This window comes from Perca fluviatilis, chromosome 17 (genome assembly GCF_010015445.1).
Source record: "Perca fluviatilis chromosome 17, GENO_Pfluv_1.0, whole genome shotgun sequence".
Taxonomy (NCBI): domain Eukaryota; kingdom Metazoa; phylum Chordata; class Actinopteri; order Perciformes; family Percidae; genus Perca; species Perca fluviatilis.
Window position 1 is genome coordinate 24,471,562 of NC_053128.1, and position 22,014 is coordinate 24,493,575.

Consider the following 22,014-nt stretch of genomic DNA (forward strand, 5'->3'; position numbering starts at 1 on the left):
ATCTTTTATATATATATATATAGATAGATAGATATAATTATATATATATAATATATATTATATATATATATATATATATATATATATATATATATATATATATATATATATATATTATATATATATATAATTCAGTTGTTTCTTTGTTATAGTTGGATACCTAGTCTGTATTTGGTATTCCATGTATTAATTGTTAAACGAAGATTGTAATTGCCTGAATTTGTTAAATAAAGGTTGGATAAAAAAAAACTTCTTGTGTGTTGGTACCTCTTTATAGACAGTCTATTCTGAGGTTTCTTAACACACAACTGGGACTTCATAGAGGTTATGACCTATACATGTTTTTGTTTTTGTCCCTCTTTACATCAATTAAGACTTCATTAAAAAAAACTGAATACTGTATATTATACATTTCTACCTTAATTTCCGATTTTTAAAAGGAAATTTAAGATCTATCTTTTTGGCTTTTAATGTGGAGTAATGTTAGCCTTATATTTATTTATTTATTTATTTACATTTTATTGTTGTTGTAACTTCAGTCTTTAGACATTTGACTGTACATTCAAATGTTGTTTTTTTTTACACACAAAAATTACTTTTTTGTGCAAAGTTAAAAAAAACTTTCTGTGGAAGGGGGTCTGGCTGCGAAGACAAAGTTTTCCACTATTTATGGACACAAAACAGAATCGGATCGGATGTATTTGTCAAAGTCCTTTCTGTGCTCTGGGCTGTAGAATGTAGAGATAAGGATCATTGATGAACCCTGCAGAAAAAAAAAGTTTTTATTTATATATATTTATTTAGTGTTCAGCAATTAGTGCAGGGTTGTGTGGTGGCATTTATAATCCCCCTTGGTGCTAGCAGGGCCTCAAACAACATACAATAAAGAAATCAAAGCCCCTTGAATGAGAGGCGAAACATCCAGACCAAGTCCAGTTGCCCTTGAGTCAACCCTTTCTTGGATAAACACTTAAGGTTAAAGTTACTGCAACTCTTTAAATCTCAAATTTACCTTAAATCAAGACACTCCTTGACTGTATATCTAAATTGCTGTTAAGTTGATGTCCCTTCTGTCTCAAAGTGTTTATGTGGACACCCACAAACTGTAATATACACTTTCCTTTACAAGGCATGAGCCAATGAAGCTATACAACAGAGAAGAGAAACACTAAAACAGAGAACGTGGATTTATTAAAAGCTTTATTAAACTTTGATTTAGGACAAATATCTCTGCAGATACAATGTGACATACAATAGGAGGACATAATTTAAGATAAAAGATACATCCTTTAGAATTAGTGAGAAATAATAATATATGCTATATATATATATATAAATAATTATATATGATATATATATATGCTATATATATATAAATAATTATATATACATATATATATATATATATATATATATATATATATATATATATATATATATATATATATATATATATATATATATATATATATAAATAATTATATATATATATATATATATAAAATCTTTCTGAGTATTCTGCTTAAAACAAAATTGCACAGAAACATTCAGTGTTTTCACAACTGCAGTATATGGACAAAATGAAAGTGGACGTTGTCTTAAAGTATCCTACTGTGACAGAAACACACACAGAAACACTGACTATGGCTCATTTTAACTGAGGAGGCAACCCAAGCCGGGTTAAGCAGCCTGATGAAGTCTGAATGGACGGGTAAGGCTGCTTTCACACCAAATCAGGTCTTGCGGGAATTAGTGCAGGGTTGTGCGGCGGCATTTGTGTCATCATTGTTTCACACAGTGCTAGCATTTTACAGCATGTTACACTGCATGTTTTTGTCCGATTGCTGCTTCGACGGTTATGTGACTGACCACCTCAGCATGTCGTTGAGTTGCGTTTCTCCAAAAGTTTATTCTGTTTCTACTTTTTGGCCCATTTTTTGTTGCATCCCCTGCAGTCTCCACCGCCCGATTTGGTGTTAATGCAGACTAATGCTTCTCGTCATGGGTGATGTTACTGTCCCCGACTCCACTTAATCAAAATGTCCTCTGCTGCATCCAGGGTGGAGTCCTCCTGTTGGACCAAGAGAGAGAGCGTAAGTCAAAGAGCGAGGCAGCGGACACATTACAGGGTTTTTTCCTGCATATAGGAATTTTTGGCACCCCCCAAAGAGGTTTTAGCCAGCCCCAAAGGACCACCAGTGCTAAAATGAGAAGAATTGAGAAAAAAAATAGCTATTCAAATCTTCTCTAAGTGTGTTTATCAGCAATTTACCAAACAATTGTTGAACAAGCACAACATGAACTAGAATAGGAGCGCTAATCTCAGTTTTACCATCCAGAGTCGGGCTATCCAGACTCTCGATGATTTTAACGGTAGTATTTAAATATTAATATTACGCCCTGCATTACATTTATTTCAATTATTGACGTTGAATTTACCTTGACGAAACAGAATCGGATGTATTTGTCAAACTCCTTGCTGTGCTCTGGACTGTAGAAGGCAGAGACAGGGATTGTTGCTAAACCCTGCAAAAAAAAAGGCAAACTATATAGTAAAAGAAAAACCAGAAGCACGATATTCTAAATACATCACCATACACAAGAAAAATATAAATGTTGCACAAAAACACCAATCCAATCACTTTTTCTTTCCTTTAAAATGAACTACATCTTTTGTATTATTGCTTTAAAAGGGAATCCATTTATCCGTCTTAAATACAATGCAATAAAGTATTAATTGAATGCTTTGTATTTACCTTCTCTTTAATTAGCCACTTAACAAATCTGAAGTCATTGGGTTCATCCTGAGTGCTCTGGTCATTTAAGTCCACCTCTGTCAAAAAAGAAAGAGGTAAACATTAGTTAGACGGCACTAATTGAAATTGTTTATTTATTTGAGAGGATAACCCCTTGAGATGAAGCATCTCGTTTTCGAGGGGGTCCTCGAGACAAACGGACAATAAGACAAAGACAATGTAACACACATACATTCACACTCGCTAGAGCTCTCCCTCATCCCACCCCACCCACCACCGACTCCTTATTGAAATCAAGTTTGTATATAATACATATTTCAATATACTAATCAAAGAATAAACTGAAAAAATGAAGGTTTTATTTTGAGCAATGATGGATGCAGGGGTTTGTTCTTCACTCACTGACAGAGGAGATGTCTGCGATCATAAAATATCCTCCTTCTGGCATGATGGGCTGCAAACCCACACTCTCCAGACACAAGGCCAGCTTCCTCCTCTTCTGCTGCAACATCGCAGGCAGCTGCTGGAAGTAGCTCTCTGGAGTCCCAAACAGCTGGTATTCTCTCTCAAATCCACAAGCTACTGCCTCCTGGTGAAGCAGGAGTGGATGAAAAGACCAAAATGGGATATAAGATAAGTTTCAGAGGTGTGACTTAGGTTGAAAAGAAAATTGTGACACATGTAGATTTGATATCCTCAACATTGTCTGGTTGGTCAAGTTGCTCCAAAATCAATCCAAAAAGATTATTTTTCAAAGTCATCTTTAAACCTTGATTTCCCCCTTAAAGTGTTACATAGGTAGCTTGAAAAGGTTAAAAAAAAAAACATGTTCTAACAATTTCTTTGACAATGCTCGGACCATCACATACAATGGAAATGTTCTAGACATTTGGTAAGCACTGGTATTGAGGCTGAAATTCAAAATAAAAGTTCCTGGACTATGGCCATAATTGCACATACATTCCAAGAGGAGGAACCAAATTTCTTAGTAGTATGTGATAGGGCTGCACAATTAATTGCAATTTTACCGAAATCACAATATGGACTTGTACAATATCCAAATCGCAATATTTGTTAAAGGCAAAATGTGTGTCAAACAATTCAGAATTATGTATTATGGTGCTGCAGAGACGTCCAGGCCTACAAATCCTATCCTGGTACAGATCCTCACTAAAATCACATGATAATCGTTTGAATTTCTTTTCATTTTCAATGAAAATGAGAATAATGTTCCAAAATGATCATTCCCTCCAATATCGTGAATCATATTGCAATCACAATATCAGTCATAAATAATCGAACAAAGTATGTGAGGCCTCTTCTGAGAGATGGTTTATTTCTACAAATGTATCTAAAATGCTCAAGTTATTATGTGTTTACCTGAGCAGCTGTAGGGCAGTGGTAAACACAGTTCTGATGGATGGTTTTCATGTGTTTGATGATATGCCCAGAGCTGATGACCCAGCCAACCTGAAAAGAAGAAAAAAAACAGGTCATTATAAGGATGTGTAGTAAAGAAGAATACATTACTGAAAAACTCAGATATCTCAAATCTGAGCATTACCTTCCAGCCAGTAGCACTGAAGGTCTTTCCACCACTGCCAATGGTGATGGTTCGTTCCCACATACCAGGAAGGCTGGCTGTCAATACATTACTATAATTAATATATTAATCATGCAGCTTTATACTTTTTTGTGCATCCTGTTGAACTCTGGCTCTATCTCACCTATCTTTACATGCTTGTTTCCATCATAAGTCAGCCACTCGTACACCTCATCACTGATGCACAGCACGTCATGTTTGATACACAGATCAGCAATCATTTGGAGCTCTTCAGTCTTGTAAACCTGTTATGGACATATATGCGTGACAGGTGTTTATGTGCAAGAACACATTTTATTCAGCTAGCTTTAAAAAAAAAAAAAAAAAAGGAACACTACAGTGGTAATTATCTTACCTTGCCCAGTGGGTTGTTGGGAGTGTTGATAACAATGGCTTTTGTGCGTGGAGTAAATTTACTGGCCAGCTCCTCAGCAGAAAGAACCCAATCTCCACTTGACAGGACAGCACTGCCCTCAACTTTCTTGAATTTATCAAAAGAAAATAAAGGTTGATATTTACTTCTTTTAAAGTACACATACACAAAGACAAAGGTAACATTGTTTAAAAAAAAAATGTTAAACACTCACTGGCCTCAGAGGCACATAAACTGCCTTCCCTCCAACCATCTTCACCATTGGCTGGTAGCAGTCAAAGAATGGTTCAACAATTATGACCTGAAAGACAAATCTCACCATGTTTTATCAGAGTCAAGTGTGCACAAGTGGCTGGTAGATTTGCTTCACTCACCAGCCAAAAAAAAAAGGTATTCTATTATGGAGTGACGTTCACTAGCCATTTGGCTTTTGCTATTTTCTGCTTTGTTTATTTGGACTTGATCTGACTTGGATTGATTTTCATACCTCATCCCCTTCATCAATCAGAGCTTGAAATGCACAGAAGAGAGCCTGATAAGCTCCAACTGTGACCAGGACGTCTTCAAAAGGATCAATCTCATGTCCCACAATCCTACTGAAGAATTTAGCCAGACTTTTTACAAGAGGAGGATGGCCCTGAGGAAAGATATGACATGTAAACATAAGGGAGCTCTCACCATTTGTTCTGCAACCTGTTCCAAGTAAAGAAAATACTTAAAAAGACTCTTGCTGTTTGTTCTATTTTGTACATTTGTCTGTTTGATACACTGCTACTGAACTAAACTTCCGTTTTCTGACTGACAGAAACAGAAGTGTTCCCAAATATGCATTTCCACTTACAAAAGCTCGGGTATACTGGTGCATTTGGGGTCCTCCACTCACAGCTTTACAAAAAGCCTCCTGGACAAACTTGGGAGGGGAGAAGTCAGGAAATCCTTGTCCAAGGTTCACCACTTTGTAGTCTGCTGCCAGTTGTGTGAATTCCACCCTGTTGGTGCAAAACAGTAGCCTGGAAATCTAGACGCACCCTAGCGGCAGCAAATGTAATTTGGGTCTGGCTTGTCAGGCTAGCAAAACAGATCAGACAGTGCAGGTACCTAAATTATAGTATAGTATATATATATATATATATATATATATATATAACCACAAATCATGTCCTGTAACAGTCATATTATGGTCCCTGCCTTTTGAGCCTCTGTAACCATTTTATCAAATATAAATATTGAACAATTAATGTCCAGACAAGTGAATAAGAAAATGAATATATTATAATTATAAATTATTTATTTTTTGTGGAAATCATTGTTTGAATCTAAATCTTTAGTGCAAACTGTTCAGAACTGTCAATGAGTGAGTTAAAGTCACGGGCCAGTTCACCCAAATTACAAGAAACCAAAAGTCATGCAGGTTTTTCTAGACATATCTATCTAACATATGTGTTAATAATTGCACCACCTAGCTATGTCTATGGTAACGTTACCACCCCCATGCTCCACCAATCATTAAAGCGGTGATAAAACGGGAACACGGTTGAGTTTAGACCCTGACACTCTGTGCGGAGATTTGTATGCAACATTAAAAGAAAAAGTAAAACCAACAGTACTGTATGTCCTCTTGTGTCAAATATCACTTACCAAACGTTTTTATCGACACCTTCAGTTCTGCGTGCATTAAGTCGTCGTGACATTGTTATCTGAAATAAATAGACACATTTGTAAGTATGCCAGAGTATGTCGCTTTACCGTAGCTAGTGCAGCTTAGACCTTGTTAATGTTAACGTTACCCACCTTATGATGGTTTCTAATTGAACTCTGAGGAGTTAACGTTATATTAGCGGCAAGCTTCCTGATTATTCCCATCATCTATTATCTGATGCACTACCAATGGTTTTTAAATGTTTCGTTTCTATCTGGTGCTATTTATTTTTAAGTAAAGTAACTTACTAGTAAGCCGGAGATGTCCTCCCGTCATAGAATCCCCCCCCCCTTTCCTTCAACCTCCTTATGTTTTCTTTTCTACTTCCTGCATGGGCGGAGCGAGACGTAAGCTAGTTACCAGCAACGTAACTCCAGTTCTATGAGTACATGCGTAGCTGTAGAGGGCGAAGCTATCAGTCACACACCGCTCAGTAGCACACTATATAATATAGGTGTGCACAATTAGTGTTACAGAAAGACATTTGGGGATATAAGATAATTTGTTTTCTTTCCGGATTAGCTAATAACACTCAGGAACAGAGGTAGCCTATAAAGTACTAGAGACCCATATTTGAGTAAAAGTACAAGTGCTCTATCAAAAAAGTGACTTGAGTAGAAGTAGAAGTGCTCTTTAAGCACAACATTTAAGTAGAAGTACTAAAGTATTCAAAAAAAAAGTGTTTAAGTATTGCAAGTAGTTTATTTTAAAATGTACTACTCAAGTACTGAAAGTAAAAGTACAAGTATTGTGTTATTTAGCTATTAAAGAAAGCAGTCAAAAGCTTGAATATATTGTTTATATTATGTCAAATGTTTAGCCTAAGGCTGTAGCCAAAGGAATTGACAAATATTAATTATATTAAAAATAACAAATATTAACAAATACTGAAATAAAATGTACAATTATCACACTGTGCAAGTAAAATGAACATCCTCTCCAGCACAGTAACAATTAAAGCCCCAAAAAGTTATCACACTAGCTAGTAACATGTGATGAACAGGAAAGTTAGCAAGCTAGCAACATACAGATAAACTAGCAGCTTCACATCACAGGGTCAAACGGTTAGCATTCACTGCAGACTGAAACAACTCAGGAATAGCCTCATCTGCTGCAACAACAGCTAAATAGAAAGAGTACAAACTTACATCGTCTCTGACTTCTGAACGGGCAACCGTAATGAAAAGAAACACGATGCGATCTCTGGGTTTTCTGGGTTTTTCTTCTCTGACAACACATGTCACGCTCACTAGTTTGAGAACTGTTTTACTTTATCATTTTATGAATAGATTTGATAACTTAACCATATAGACGGATTTAACTGATTCATATCAGTTAAATCCAGAAATCCTCAATTCCAGTGGTGGAATGTAGGCTAACAAAGTAGGCTACATTTACTCAAGTACTGAGGGCCTCAGTACTTGAGTCTGAGGCCCGTTCCAGAAAGCAGGTTTAGGCTAGTGAAAACTCTGAGTTGGTTAACCCTGAGATGAGGGAAACTCTGGGTTTTCCATTTCAGAAAGAGAGGTATCTTAACCTCGGAGTCAGTTACTATGGTAACTGAGCCTGTGAACCTAACCTGGCCGGGAGCGGTTTTCTTCAAGAAACCTTGAGTTTCTCCCTCTGAGGAGACTGAGAGAAACTGAGAAAAAAAACCTTGAGTTTCTCATTTCCCCATTCATTCATTCAGTCTGTATAAGGTGCATTTTAATGCAGTTTGTTATCTGCATGAATAAAAAAAAACGTATTGGTTTATGTTAGGCATACTATAGGCTAAAACGTTTTCTCAAACATGTCATGTCCTTTTGTCAACGATCCCGTTGATGAAAAAGCTGTATTAATTCACAGAGTTTACGTCGGGTGATGATATTGAGTCCCGACTATAGATGTATTTTCATTTCCACATAACCAATTTGAGAGGTATTTTTTATCACAGTCCATCAGATATGTAGATGGGCTACCTTATCCGTCCTCATATCATCAACCATCATGGACAGGCTTTAACATCCAAGCAGATTCTTTGTGTCGCATTACATTTTTTGCAAACAGCAGTTTTCTTTATAACAGTAGCGGATCGTACTGTAATAGTAAAGCCACGCAGAGCAGTCAGAAAAGTGTGACTCGCTCTGAAACACTTTTTAAACGTTTTTGTAGTGTTCCCTGGACACAAACCAGTGAGAGCCATTAAAAAGAAATAAATGATTATAGTTCTGTTAACGATATGGTGCTGCAGCCTCAGAATGGGATTAGTAGCCTGTAGTGTACTTTTTCACCCGCAGGATTGAACCTAAATGAAATTATAGGTGTAATACAATTGTTTCACCAGAAATATAAGTTAAAGAAATTAATACACTGTTAATGCGTACGCATTGACTCAAGCAGCAATTTTCTCGCACACCAATTCTCTCTCTTTTGCAGCAGCAGCCGCTGTGTTGCTTTTTTTTCACGAAATGCATGTTCAAATGGTTCAAACTCGCTGTTTGTGCGCATAAGTATTTCCGCCGACCCGTTTGTTTGTGGTTGTTGCCATGGTGAATCGTAGAATCATGGCTCCATTCATACTGCCCTGAGTGAACCTACTCTGAGTTGATTGAACCAACTCAAATCAGCTGTTCTGGAACCGAAAACTCAGAGTTTCTCATCTCAGGGTAAATCAACTCAGACATCAGGGTTAGACTCAGAGTTTGTTAAACCTCCTTCCTGGAACGGACCCCTGTACTTACAGTTTTTTACGATTGCTATGACACTTTTTTCAATACTTTTAACAACTTTCCTAAACTCTTAACACAGTTAGCACAACATCTGTCTGTGTAGGCTATACAATTAACACATTTCAAGTTGCTTTGACATAAAATGCATACAGTAAACACAAATTTAAAATGCTGGAACTTCTTTTACACACAAGCTCCACCAAAAGCAAAACAATGGATCTTCACTGCCAAATTTACAGATGCTTTCACACTGTATGTCAGAACAGATAACATCATGTTCTAAACCTAACTTATAGGCTAAAGTCAAAGTGAACAGCTGATCATATTGTAAATTGAAACACAAATATATCCCCTGCATTTTATACATGCATTTATTGAGAAACAACTGATTGAAGTTATGCAAATAGATCAATTACAGCTGATTCCCTTCTAGGAAACACACTCAGGTGTTGAGGTTCTTTCAATCGCATGATCATATGGTAGTACAGTAAAAGAGGACCTATTTGAACAATATACTGTAGATGAACACAGAAAATAAGAAAAATGCCTTCACGAGGGAGAGGAAGAGGAGTACCAGGTAAATTCTGTCTCTGTCTCCTTTTTTTCATAAACCCCAAATTCTATAAAGCTACTCTGAGATGGGTCAATCATTTTTTGTATTGAATCTCTGCAGCAAAAGAAACAAAATGGTGGCCGGGTTGGTTCAGTGGGTAGAACAGGCACACATATACTTGGAGGTTTATTCCTCAACGCAGAGGTCCAGGGTTCAAATCCAACTTGTGACGATTTACTGAATGTCTTTCCCCTCTCTCTCTCTTTCCCCTTTCTCAACTAGCTGCCCTGTCAAATAAAGGTGGAAATGCCCAAAAAATATTCTTTGAAAAAATTTTACTAAACCCAACAAAACAAAAATGTAGAGAGGCTTCAAGAGAAACTGCAGTGCAAAACACAATCTATGATCAATACAATCACTATTGTCTATTCTATAAGGGCAGACCTGACTGACACATATAAAATAATGCAGTTTCTGTAATTCCACGGGATGTTAGTGTTTTGTATGACATTGTGCTATGATTGACTAAATGTTCCTGTTGGGAGAGAACATGTGTTAGTGTTTTGCAAGAATTATTTGATTTTGAGACATGATTGCATTGTTTTGGTAAACATAGTGTATTGTGTTAGTGAATTATTGTATTTTGAAAATTAGTGTTGGAGTTTAGTTTACAATGTGTGATTTTGAACATGAAATTAACTGTTTTGCCAATCGTGTATTGTAGGTGTGTTGGTGCGTTAACAGTTTAGGAAAGTTGTTAAAAGTATTGAAAAAATTGTCATAGCGATCGTGAAAAACTGTAAGTACAAATTTGCAGTACTTGTACTTTACTTGAGCCTTCACTTTTCATGCCACTTACTACTTCTACTTCATCGCCACTTCTACAATCGCAGAAATCCTACTGAAGAATTTAGCCAGACTTTTTACAAGAGATATGAGATATGACATGTAAACATAAGGGAGCTCTCGACATTTGTTCTGCAACTTGTTCCAAGTAAAGAAAATACTTAAAAAGACTCTCGCTGTTTGTTCTATTTTGTACATTTGTCTGTTTGATACACTGCTACTGAACTAAACTTTTGTTTTCTGACTGACAGAAACAGAAGTGTTCCCAAATGTTTCCACTTACAAAAGCTCGGGTATACTGGTGCATTTGGGGTCCTCCACTCACAGCTTTACAAAAAGCCTCCTGGACAAACTTGGGAGGATATGGGGAGAAGTCAGGTGCTTCCGGGTTGCATTTGTTTGGCAGTTGAGTTCAAATGTCAAATATTTACGCAGCTAACCATACCTTTAAGGTGCTCTAAGCGATGTTGGGTGAGGTCAGTTATTGATGTTCGAAGTATTGTCAAACAAAACCTCCCGTCCCCTCCCCCTCCCTTCCGCGCACTAACCCCCCAACTCCTTCTTGTCGGTTATTGGCTGGAACACTGTTATGTTTTGTGGTGCAGGTTGGCGCAGTTTGTTTTTGCTGCTATTCACACTCACTAGTTTGACAACTCCGGTTTTAATTTATCATCTTATGAATAGAATTTGATGACTTAACCATAAATGGATTTAACCGATTCATAAGAATCGGTTAAATCCATCAATCCTCAATTCCAGTGGTGAAATGTAGGCTAACAAAGTAGGCTACATTTATTCAAGTACTGTACTTAAGTACAAATTTGCGATACTTGTACTTTACTTGAGCCTTCACTTTTCATGCCACTTACTTCTACTCCACTATGAGAGAAATGTACATTTTACTCCTCAATGCAGGACTTTTACTCGTAACAAAGTATTTTTACAGTGTGGTAGCATGATATTAGTACTTTTACTTTAAAGGTATAGTAAGTGATGTTAACCCAATACACTTTTTGTCAAATTCAGCGAATATCTCTTCAGTTGAGTTTGGCAGTTGAATTCATATGTCAACAATCTTTGCGCAGCATCGCTTACTGCACCTTTAATACTGTGTAAATGGAAAACCAACAAAGGAGCGCACCAGCCACAAAACACTATTCTAGCCAATCGGCAAGAGGCGGTGACGGTTGATGGTGGGGGGAAGGGGGGGAGGCAGCATAGGGGAGCTAGTAGTTATCATAGACAGTATATAAGAATGGACCAACAGATCCCGCTGCTCTGGATGGAGACCAGTGAAGGGTATTAGAAGCACTTTTCCAGTGAGCGCTAGGGTTACTGCGCAGCCTCCAACTGACAGAGACAACGTAAATGTGACGTGAGCAACGTGTCTGACAGTTGTAAATCTTCTGGTAGCTGTGCCAAGAGAAATCTCAATCATTCCCAATCTTACAGAGACGGAGAGTGTAGGTATATGTAAGGAGACAACGTAGGCACAGGCTAATTATTGCTAACTAAAATGCTAGTTAACATTAGTAATTAATCCTAAACAGCTCATGTAAGTCGAAACTGCCTGCGAGCTTCTCCTGTACTATACGGTAATTCCTCTATTATGTGACACAATCGTTGGCCTAATTTTACAAAAACGTCTGCTACGGAGCCATAACGTGAGGTACAAGGTAATGGAGCCTTTTATACATTGTTGTGTTTCTTTAGAAATAAACAATGGACAAATACAGTCTTTAAACACTTAAGATGTAAAGTTATTCACTGTCAAGTGACGTCAAAATGAATGGCAGTCAGTGGAATGCTAACGGGAGGTGATCTCTTTGTAGCATCAAAATGGCGCCATAGGAGGTTCGAGTTCTGAAGCGAAGCTTACCCCCTTGGCTGTGAATCTGGGGGGGTGGTGCTTCTGGGTTGCATTGGTTTGGCAGTTGAGCTCAAATATCAACAATCTTTGCACAGCTTACTGTACCTTTAAGTAAAGGATCTGAATGCTTCTTCCACCACTGTTCAATTCCTCTTTTGCAGCAAGGCAACAGACATATTGCTAAGCCACCTCTCCTTGCTTCGTACAACTCCACTGCTTGTTTGTTGCAAAACCTCACCTAAGCGAGTCCGCAACTCGACGCAAGCCAGTTTATTAGATTATAGAAGTTAGCCGCTACAATGGACAGTTCTTTTCAGTCGCAATAGCACACACTAAAATGGCTGACACTTTAACAATCCTGCTATGTTGATTTGAACTACAATGTCCATTCTACTTGTATTTCTTTATGCTAAGCTAACTAAGCCAACTAGCTAAGTTAGCGTCATACTTAGAGTGAGAACATGAGAGTAGTATCAATCTTCTCATCTAACCAAAGCGATTTAGTGTATATCAGGTTTGATATTTGGTAAAATAAACAAGTTCTACAATAGAGTCATCATTAATGTCCACTATAATGAAGGATCACATTTTATTGCCAACACACATATATTGATCCTTGACAGGAAGGTGGGTACAAGATGTGCTGCAGTCGCACTTTCAGATCATGTAAATAAATCATAGTTCATAAAAGAGACCGATTTACCTTTTTAAACATTGCCTCGTCTTGCCAAAAAACATCACATAACACACTCCCTCTAAAGCGATGCTTTTTTCAAGTCCTCAGGCAGCACTCTGCCTCTCTTCCGCGCCTTGTTCTTCTTGTTTTCCATTTTGACGTTCTTGTGTTTCTGGATATTCTTCTTCCTCTTGTCCTGACGATGCTGCATCTTCTCTATGATGGTCTCACTACGCGTGTTCCACTGCTTCTTTCGCTGAGTACGCCTCTTCTCCTTCTTTTTCAAGGAGGAGCGCAGCATCTCCTCGTCATCTTTGATTTTGATGCCCTCTGCCTTATAAAGCAAGTTGGTCCACTTCATCTTCTCCTCCATCTCGCGTGCCTTCCCCTCATCTTTCCCCCTCAGCTCTTCCAGCTTTGCTTTGCGAGCTTCCACGCGACTGAGCAGCTGCTTGTAGTTCTTCCCCGTCAGTGGTGTTATCTGGCCCTTCATACTCTGTTTCTTGTTCTTCTTCTTCTGCACCTTGTCTATGTATACCTCTTCCACTGTCTCCACCTTGTTGAAGACGATGGCGGTTTCATTTCTTTTGCTTGCAGCAGGGGCACACTCCGCTTCCTGTTTTATCTCTGGCTGCTGTTCTTGGCCACTTTCTTCAGCCAGTTTCTTCATCCGAAACTCTTTTCTCTTCCTCTTTTTGCGCTCCCGTTCCAGCTTTCGTTTTGCTCGCTTTGCCTGGACGGCCTCTGATGCTGCATTCTTAGGGGCTCCCTGACAAAAGATGAGTGTAAAATATTAATCTAATTATAGTCAAATATAAACTATGGTAGAAATAAGTTTAAGTTTGAACACTGCAGGGTTACGTTGTAGTCTGGACGGGCAGAAACGGAGACGTTTAGAAACAACTATGCACGTCAGTCTTCTCGTTTAGGTATGCTTACGTACCTTTCAGTAAAAGTTTGTCAGTGCAAGAAAATAAATCCCTGGGTCTTACTTTTTTCCACCGTTTAAGTATTTTGAACTTATACATTCATGACTTTCAAAACGCAGAATAACTTTAAACAATTTGCTTCCGGTTAACACCAGCACACACAAGCCCACCGTTTCAAATGGTCATGTGATATGCGTTGTCAGGTGTGTTAATATAGACAGGGATCATTCCTGATACAATGCTTTGCGTGGGCGAAGATTCTTTTGGTTTCACAATGCCATTTAAACATAAAATGAAAACCTAGTAGTGTGGATGTAGCTTAACTGAAAGAAAGGACCCTAACCGGGATATAAAGAGAGAGCAGCTTCCCACGGGTGTGCCTATTACAAACTAACATTTGTCCTGTGTACAATACTGTAAGCCAGAGTGGGATTACAAAATTGCCTCAAGATATACCAGCAAAGGATTAGCATCTGTTTCTCTTCCATCAATGAGTTGTAGAAATAAACATACAATATTCAAATGTAACATTTTAAGTAAACATTGACCTGCTTTGCTTATTTAGCTGGTTCCAGTTGAGGAGTCAGTGGTTGGAGTATACTGTCTTCAGATAATTCAGATAATGTGGGATACAATGTCACTGATAAGAGTATGTTTCATTGTTTGCACCATCTTCAAATACTGCATACCTGCCCTCTGGACTCTTCGATCTTTTCATGAAGTCTCTTGCGTAGTACATCTACCGTAGAGAAGTTGGACTCTACAGTCCCTCCTTTAAAGGAAGAAAAAAAAAAAAAAAACTAAACATGACGGCAGGAAACACTAAAACATTTTTAATAACGGGAGAAGAACGAGTAAGGGATACAATCACTGTACCTTTAGCCGGTGTTGTAGATCCATTCATGCTCTGAGTTTTGGAGCCATTCAGTTTTGCTGTGGCCGCTCCTTTCTGCGCTGCAGCAGAGGGTGAAGGCTTTTGTTGGGATTTAGGAGTCGCTGGTTTCTTATCGATGCCTTTTTCTTTGAAATGCTTCTTTTTACACTTTTTCTTCTTCTTTGGAGGACCCGTGTCATTTTTACCCTTGAAATAAGCTGCACACAGACAAACACGTGTATTAATAATCACATGCAATGGTTCTGCAATTGTCATTAAAGTTTAAGATTAGCAATGTAAACGTGCTTAGGCAACGCCATGAAATTGAAAGAAAGAAAGAAAAAAAAACAAGATCTGATAAATTTCTGTGACCAAAGGGGAAAAGCTCATAGTCGTCTTATTGGTTTAGAGACAAAAACCAAAGGCGGCTGATATTGTGGGTGACCCTTCCCATCCAAAAATGATGACGTTTGCTGTACAAAACGACACACAAATCAATTTCAAACATAAAATCATATTAATGTAATTAATTAATTTATTATTCAGTTTTGTTTATATTGTAGTTATAATTGTCACACTGGTGACGTTTTACCATTTCCTCATGGCTGCAACTGACGATCACTTTGATATCAATCTGTTATTTCCTTTTAATTAATCTACTCATTGCCAACCCAAATCTCTTGTGATCTCCTTAATATAAAGATCTCCTATGATGCATGTTTATAAATAATGAGCTGTTCAGTCTTAAATCTGTTATTTTCCGCTCTCCGATTGTTTTATTTAAATGCTTTTTAGGTCTGAAAGGGCCTACAGCATTTAACAAAGCAGCAAAGAATAACAAACATTTCCAATATTGGAATTTAGTTTTTTTTCCATTTTTTAAACAAGGCAAATCATCTTAAACTCCACTAATGTGCAATTAATTCATGTTCAGCACAGGATTAATTAATTAACTGTTGTCTGTAAAATGTCAGAAAATGGTTTAACATGTCATAATTTCATATAGTACAATGCCTTCAGTTGTGCTCGCCAAATATTTCTGAAAATCTAAGCTATTTAATTTACAAAAATAAAACCAGCAAATCATCACATTTCAGAAGCTGGAAATTGAGAATATTTGGTATTTGTTTAATAAATAACTCAAATGTTTAATGAATTATAAAAACCGTTATCGATTTGTTTTGTAGATCGATTACTCTGGCCTATTTCTGATACCTTTACTAAATCAGGAAAAGCTGCTTTTTAAATAGTGCAGCGCCTCCTTTGGTCAACAGCAGTAATAGCCACATGCTGATGACAAATATTGAGTTTTAGTCTTTTCAACAACCATTAACACATAAACTATAAATGTACAAATCGTTTTTTACAGTTTAAGCACAGAAAAAATGTATCAAGGATATGTCGTTAGTGCTAAAACAGTTAGCTAACATTACCAAAGGGTCTCTTCTGTGGCTCCTGGTCTCGTTGAGATAACACTTTACTAGCGAGCTTTTGAATATACGAGTCCCTGGAAGCGAGATCCATGTCGACAAACGAACCGAGCTGCCGCCTTCTAATGCAGCTAAAACACACACACACACACACACACACACACACCAAAGACAGGAGCTTACTGAATACTAGATACTAACAATTTCTCATCTGTACACACCACGGATGTATTAAGAGAACACACGTGGGTATTATGCTATGGTATTATGCCGGGGCGGGGCGTCACCCGGAAGTAGTAACACCAGAATAAGTCCCCCTTGTGATCAGTTATGTACCGCTGTTAAAAAAAATAAAAAGGGTTATGTAGCTGTTGTGTAGTCGGGCTCATCCAGTTCTTAGCCCATTTTTCATTGTTGTTTTGACCGAGCATGGCTTCCTTGAAATCCGCGCTGGCTTATTCCACCAGGGTGATAACGACACTAAGCAAACAGGTAAGTTACTTGTTTCATATCTGCGTTTTTTACATCCCAAACTTCACGGAGTCTTGTGAATGTCACGTTTCAGTAGTTGGCAGATTTCTGAGCTGTCTGTTTTATGTCATTGCAGACGCATGTCATTTACATCAAGAGGGCTCTCCTCCTGCCCAGACTGCCACTCTTCAAACGTGCAGAAGGTGACACCGGACAGTTACACAGAAAAAAAAATTCTTAAAAGCAAATAGTCCATAGCAATTAATTATACTAATGTAGGCAAAACGCAGTAACTACCATGTGGATTTTTATTTAAGACAAATAAATGATTGGTGATAGGCTCTTATTTGTATCATTTTGTGAACATAAGATTTAGTAGTTATAATGTAAACTTCAAATTAATTTTAAAAAATAGAAATGAAAGGTTTGTAATCACGCCCGCCGATAGGGGGGGACAAATGGGTCTGTTGTCCCGGGCCCACAGTAGGGGGGGGGGGCAGAACTGGGGGCCCAGAACTGGGCCCTCATTAAATTATGGAATAATTGAAAAACATTTTTTTAAATAGGCCTATTTGTGGAAAAAAATATGTAATATTTGAGTTACATAAAAGCTTTTTATTTGTTTTCTTCCTAATTGTCCTTGAAATAGTGGTCAAGAACCCCCCCACCCCCAACACAAAAATGGTTTGGCCACTTATCAAAAGTTGATGTTGTTTTCAGTAGATTTGAAGTTCAGTATGCGCAAAATGTCCGGTCAGCACAAGTCCGGTGCTCAGAAAAGGAAGGAAAAGAGAAGAAGAAAATAGAGGCCTTAGAGATTTTCTAAACAAATATTTAAAAAAAAAGGTGGTGACGGTGAAGCTGGAACTGTCAACGTAGAGCAAGGTAAGAAACAGCGCAGCCAACGTTTACGAGCCATGTAACGTAAGCTAACAGGCCAGCTCTCATGTTAACGTCCATTAGCTTGTATAAAAGCCTGAGACAACACGTTCTCTTTTACAGAAAGAGTTGAGTTTGGTAGCTCCGTCAGAGAGGATGAGACAGAGAGGAGAGAGATCTAGCTGCTGTCAGGTGACAGAGAGAGTGATGCGGGAGGGGGCCCCGCTGCCCCCAAGGAGGGACAGAGTCAGGCTACGGTGAGAGAGAGAGAGAGAGAGAGAGAGAGAGAGAGAGAGAGAGAGAGATGCGGGAGGGGCCCGCTGCCCTGTCGGAGAGTCTGAGCAGGATGGATCAGAGACTGATCACATTAATTTCAGTGAGAGATGTGAGGAGAGGAGAGGAAGATCAGATTAGAGGAAGATCATAGGAGAGGAAGAGCATAGGAGAGGAAGAGCATAGGAGAGGAGCAGGAGAGGAAGAGGAGAGGAAGAGCAGAGGAGAGGTACAGGAGATCAACAGGAGAGGAGAGGAACAGGAGAGGAAGAGCAGGGGAGAGGAAGAGCAAGGAAAAAGGAGAGATCTGGGCGCGGGGGGCCCATCTAAGCTTATCTCGTCCTGGGCCCAGGCAAGACTGTCAGCTGGCCTGTTTGTAATCAGGAAACGTTCATATATGTACTGTATACAGTATATGGTATTTGACTAACAATATAATTAGGATTTTAATGTAAAATTTCTGAAAATTATGGGGGAAAAAACATCCCGAACTGCAGGAAGAAAAAAAAATCCTGTATTGATTTATTTCGACAGTCAAACTATATACCTTTCCCAGACATTAGTGCTGTAAATTAATCTAAACTTGTATGATTCTTCCATTATACTGTATTGAGCTGTAAAAAAAAAAAAAAAAAAAAGTCTCATTTTAGGACATACATTTTTTATTCCAAACAATTTAACCAAGCTTGGTTGCCAGTTCCTTGGCCTTCGCCTTCTCCTTCTCCAGCTTTGTGATGCGGGCTGTTGATTTGGGGCCCATGATACCACCTCCCCAGTGACGACGGATCTGGAAAAAAAATAAAATAAAAAAAAAGGGTTTAAGTGGTGCAATTGGGTCTGTGATAACATGCAATTTTGGACTGGTACACTTCATATAGTAAAGTCAAATGAATTCTCACCTCCTCATATCTGTCGTTGTAGTTGGTCTTGATGGCTTCCACAAGCTTGGCAAGTGCACCTTTATCCTCACTAGGAAAGAACAAATCGAATCATTTTCACAAATTTTGTAACTGTTTCAGACTGAGACTGAAATGAAAAATGTACAGCAATATCAGGTTTAAACTGTGCCATGTAGGCTAAGGCTTAACTAAATGGCATTTGTGCATACAATTCTCACATTCTTCCAGTGGAAATGTAAAGTGCTGTCTTGTGTGTTGTGAATTTCCAGGAAAGTTTATTACCTTCAGGCGACAGTCGAGCTCCACAGCAGCCGGAGCAGAGAAAGGAGAAGACTCTTTCCTCAAATGGTTCCTGCTGCTCATCCCGGCCACCACTTTTGGCCTTGGTACATGGCAGGTACAGCTTATTTACTTTGCATTGTCACATTTAAAAAAATATATATATATGTTGTCGTTGGGTGGACTCCGTTATTTTTGTTTCTGTTAAGGTGAAACGACGTCAGTGGAAACTGCAGCTGATTAGTGAGCTGAAAAGACTCACTACTGCAGAACCCATTCCTCTTCCTACTGAGTAAGAACACGTTAGATACATTTACTGTTAATCACAGACACACACTGTATACTTTGTGAGGCAGATTTTAGAAATAGAACTATTTGGTTACACTTTACTTGAAGGTATCTACATAAGAGTGACATGACACTGTCATGAACGTGTCATAAACATAAACAAGTCATAAACATTTATGACATAACGCTTCTTTTAGTAAGTGTCTTTCGGTTTTTGTCATGACAAGTTAGGGTTAGGGTTCATGTGTCATGACAGTGTCATGTCACTCTTATGTGGATAACTTCAAGTAAAGTGTTACCAAATATGCATATATATTATAAATGAATATATAAATTAATTTTTATGTGTGGAAACATTAAAGGACACACGCTGGAGCAATACATAAACAGTTAAAGATAACCTTTAAAGCTATAGTGCGTAGTCGCCCCCATGAGGAATTCTAAGTAATGACAAGAACACTGTCGGCGCGTCCACATGATACAAGCCTTCTGTGACTGCGCTTCACCCCCACCCCTCCTCCACACAGTTGCTAGTAGCCAAGGAGGACACGGAGGATTAAAAAAAACACGATGGTCTCCTCAGAAGAGGTAATTATCTTCACTCGAGTTTCTGCGCGCGAAAGTTGCCGGGCAACACAATCTTCTGAACATAGCCAGACTGAGAAATCCAGAGAGAGATGTGTGGAGCTGATAGTCTTAATTAGCTTTGTAGCAACTCATTTGGCACGGACGTTCATTGATATAAAAAAGTTACGCACTAAAGCTTTAAAATTCAATTCTGTTTATATTGATATATATAATCTGGATCTCTGGATCTTAGTCCTCATGAGCTGAACAGCCTTGAGTACAGAAGGGTCAAAGTGCGTGGACAGTACGACCACTCCCAGGAGCTGTACATTCTGCCCCGCTCACCAGTCGACCCAGAGAAAGAGGCCAGAGAGGCGGGCACGCTGTCTTCAAGTGGAGAGACCGGCGCAAATGTTATCACTCCATTCCACTGTACCGACCTCGGGTAAGACAACAGATAAAACCCTGTTACTCTGGGTTAACCCTGTAGTTAGTTAGCTAGTTAAGTCGCCTTACATCCAACACTCAGTGACCTTTGCCACATTCTCTTGCAGCATCACAATCCTGGTGAACAGAGGATACGTCCCAAGGCAGAAGACAAGACCAGACACCAGGTTGAAGGGACAGGTTAGTATTTCAGATGCTGTGGCAGATGAGGACCTTTTTTCAAAAGAGTATTCTACTGTTTTAACATTGCACTCCTGTAGCATTGTCAGACTCACGATGGAGTTAAAAAACAAGAAAGAACCCAAATTGATGCAGCAAAAGAGAACCAGAATGCATTTTGATCACAGATAGTTTAAAAAGGGATTTCTATGTAACATCCCAGCTTTAACCAACCTCCCAAAACCATTATCACAATGTATATTAGAGGAAACAGCTTCATCATAAGCTTCCCTCAGTCATTCTTACATTTGTATTCCTTTGCAGTCTATTCAGACTTATTTAACAACTTGTAATGCTCCTGTGCAGGTGGAGGTTGAAGTGGAGGTGGTCGGGGTAGTTAGGCTGACAGAGACCCGCAAACCCTTTGTACCGAACAACGACGTGGAGAGAAACCGCTGGCATTACCGTGACCTGGAGGCCATGGGCAGCGTTACTGGAGCTGAGCCCATCTTCATAGATGCCGACTTCGGTAAGTTCTTATGAACCATTAAGTCCATTATGCTCTTTCATTATAGTGAATATCAGATTAATTATACAATTAGCTCATACACTTGGTAATAATTATTCTACAGGTGTGCAGAAAATAATGGTTAAACCTGCTTGCATAAAGATGATGTTGTGGCCGGGCTGGTTCAGTGGGTAGCGCAGGCGCACGTATACTGAGGTTTATGCCTTGATGCAGAGGTCCAGGGTTCGAATCTGACCCGTGACGATTTCCTGCATGTCTTCCCCCTCTCTCTCTCACCTAACTGTACTATCAAATAAAGGCAGAAAAGCCCAACAAATAATCTTAATGTTAATTGTGTAGCACAAGTAATGGAAATGTCTTGTATCACACAGAGAGCACAATTCCTGGTGGACCAATAGGTGGACAGACCAGAGTCACACTAAGGAACGAACACATGCAGTACATAATTACATGGTTGGTGATGAAAAGAAAATCTTGTATCTAAAAACAACTCACTTATATTTACTGATTTTTTTTTTAAACAAACATTTGTTTCTTTCAGGTATGGCTTGTGTGCAGCAACCTCCTACATGTGGTATGCAAAGTTCATCAAGAAGATTAGATTGTGATAGGATTATGCAGTGAACATTGCAAACTGCTGCTGTATTTGATATGTGCTTTATCCCTTCCAGCCTGCTGCAAACATTCACTGACAAATATGTAAATAGTTGTGGATTATTCTAAAATATGAGAATAAATTAATTTAACTCTTGCATTCTTTTGTCTTGTAACGTTACATGTTGCCAACTAGTTTTCCTTAAATTGATAACACTAATATAGAATAAATGCTTTGCAGATTTGTACACTTCAACATGAACCAATATATTTGAGCAAGTTGGTTTTTAACATCAGAGTTGAGCTGCA

General features: G+C 38.5%; 3 protein-coding genes and 1 long non-coding RNA gene across 5 annotated transcripts; 1 reads left to right on the forward strand and 3 right to left on the reverse strand.

The window, feature by feature from the left end:
• Window positions 1-1,509: 1,509 nt before the first annotated feature.
• On the reverse strand, window positions 1,510-6,800 carry kyat1 (kynurenine aminotransferase 1). 2 transcript variants are annotated; one of them, XM_039780818.1, is made up of 13 exons: window positions 6,680-6,800; window positions 6,371-6,429; window positions 5,574-5,721; window positions 5,220-5,369; window positions 4,947-5,033; window positions 4,715-4,840; window positions 4,484-4,604; window positions 4,321-4,397; window positions 4,137-4,226; window positions 3,159-3,345; window positions 2,757-2,833; window positions 2,440-2,526; window positions 1,510-2,071 (listed from the first exon to the last, which is right to left on the reverse strand). In XM_039780818.1, the coding sequence occupies exons 2-13, from the start codon at window positions 6,421-6,423 to the stop codon at window positions 2,012-2,014; spliced, it is 1,263 nt and encodes a 420-aa protein (XP_039636752.1). In that variant the 5' UTR covers window positions 6,424-6,429; window positions 6,680-6,800; the 3' UTR covers window positions 1,510-2,011. The 2 variants fall into 2 exon arrangements, with proteins under 2 accessions (XP_039636752.1, XP_039636751.1); XM_039780817.1 differs by lacking the exon at window positions 6,680-6,800 and adding an exon at window positions 6,524-6,673.
• Window positions 6,801-12,964: 6,164 nt separating this feature from the next.
• On the reverse strand, window positions 12,965-16,556 carry surf6 (surfeit 6). Its single transcript, XM_039778730.1, has 4 exons — window positions 16,324-16,556; window positions 14,893-15,108; window positions 14,706-14,788; window positions 12,965-13,856 (listed from the first exon to the last, which is right to left on the reverse strand). Exons 1-4 carry the CDS (start codon window positions 16,412-16,414, stop codon window positions 13,167-13,169), a joined length of 1,080 nt encoding a protein of 359 aa, XP_039634664.1. The 5' UTR covers window positions 16,415-16,556; the 3' UTR covers window positions 12,965-13,166.
• Window positions 16,557-16,627: 71 nt separating this feature from the next.
• LOC120544878 (surfeit locus protein 1) lies at window positions 16,628-21,865 on the forward strand. Its single transcript, XM_039778731.1, has 9 exons — window positions 16,628-16,812; window positions 16,928-16,994; window positions 19,112-19,239; window positions 19,331-19,413; window positions 20,230-20,421; window positions 20,531-20,603; window positions 20,949-21,111; window positions 21,483-21,564; window positions 21,653-21,865. Exons 1-9 carry the CDS (start codon window positions 16,750-16,752, stop codon window positions 21,717-21,719), a joined length of 918 nt encoding a protein of 305 aa, XP_039634665.1. The 5' UTR covers window positions 16,628-16,749; the 3' UTR covers window positions 21,720-21,865.
• Window positions 18,650-18,947, reverse strand: LOC120544879. Its single transcript, XR_005636592.1, has 2 exons — window positions 18,843-18,947; window positions 18,650-18,730 (listed from the first exon to the last, which is right to left on the reverse strand). It is a non-coding gene; the product is annotated as an uncharacterized LOC120544879 (long non-coding RNA).
• Window positions 21,866-22,014: the final 149 nt, after the last annotated feature.

Bases quoted from the DNA above. Each gene is read 5' to 3' on its own strand.
- kyat1 (XM_039780817.1), bottom strand. From the start codon at position 6,598: ATGATGGGAATAATCAGGAAGCTTGCCGCTAATATAACGTTAACTCCT. The intron at 4,605-4,714 runs GTAAGATAATTA...TGTCCATAACAG, and splicing joins CCAACAACCCACTGGGCAAG to GTTTACAAGACTGAAGAGCT. The intron at 4,398-4,483 runs GTGAGATAGAGC...ATGTATTGACAG, and splicing joins AAACAAGCATGTAAAGATAG to CCAGCCTTCCTGGTATGTGG.
- surf6 (XM_039778730.1), bottom strand. From the start codon at position 16,414: ATGGATCTCGCTTCCAGGGACTCGTATATTCAAAAGCTCGCTAGTAAA. The intron at 14,789-14,892 runs GTACAGTGATTG...CTTCCTTTAAAG, and splicing joins ATCTACAACACCGGCTAAAG to GAGGGACTGTAGAGTCCAAC. The intron at 13,857-14,705 runs GTATGCAGTATT...ATCTTTTGTCAG, and splicing joins TCGAAGAGTCCAGAGGGCAG to GGAGCCCCTAAGAATGCAGC.
- LOC120544878 (XM_039778731.1), top strand. From the start codon at position 16,750: ATGGCTTCCTTGAAATCCGCGCTGGCTTATTCCACCAGGGTGATAACG. The intron at 20,604-20,948 runs GTTAGTATTTCA...GCTCCTGTGCAG, and splicing joins ACACCAGGTTGAAGGGACAG to GTGGAGGTTGAAGTGGAGGT. The intron at 21,112-21,482 runs GTAAGTTCTTAT...TGTATCACACAG, and splicing joins CTTCATAGATGCCGACTTCG to AGAGCACAATTCCTGGTGGA.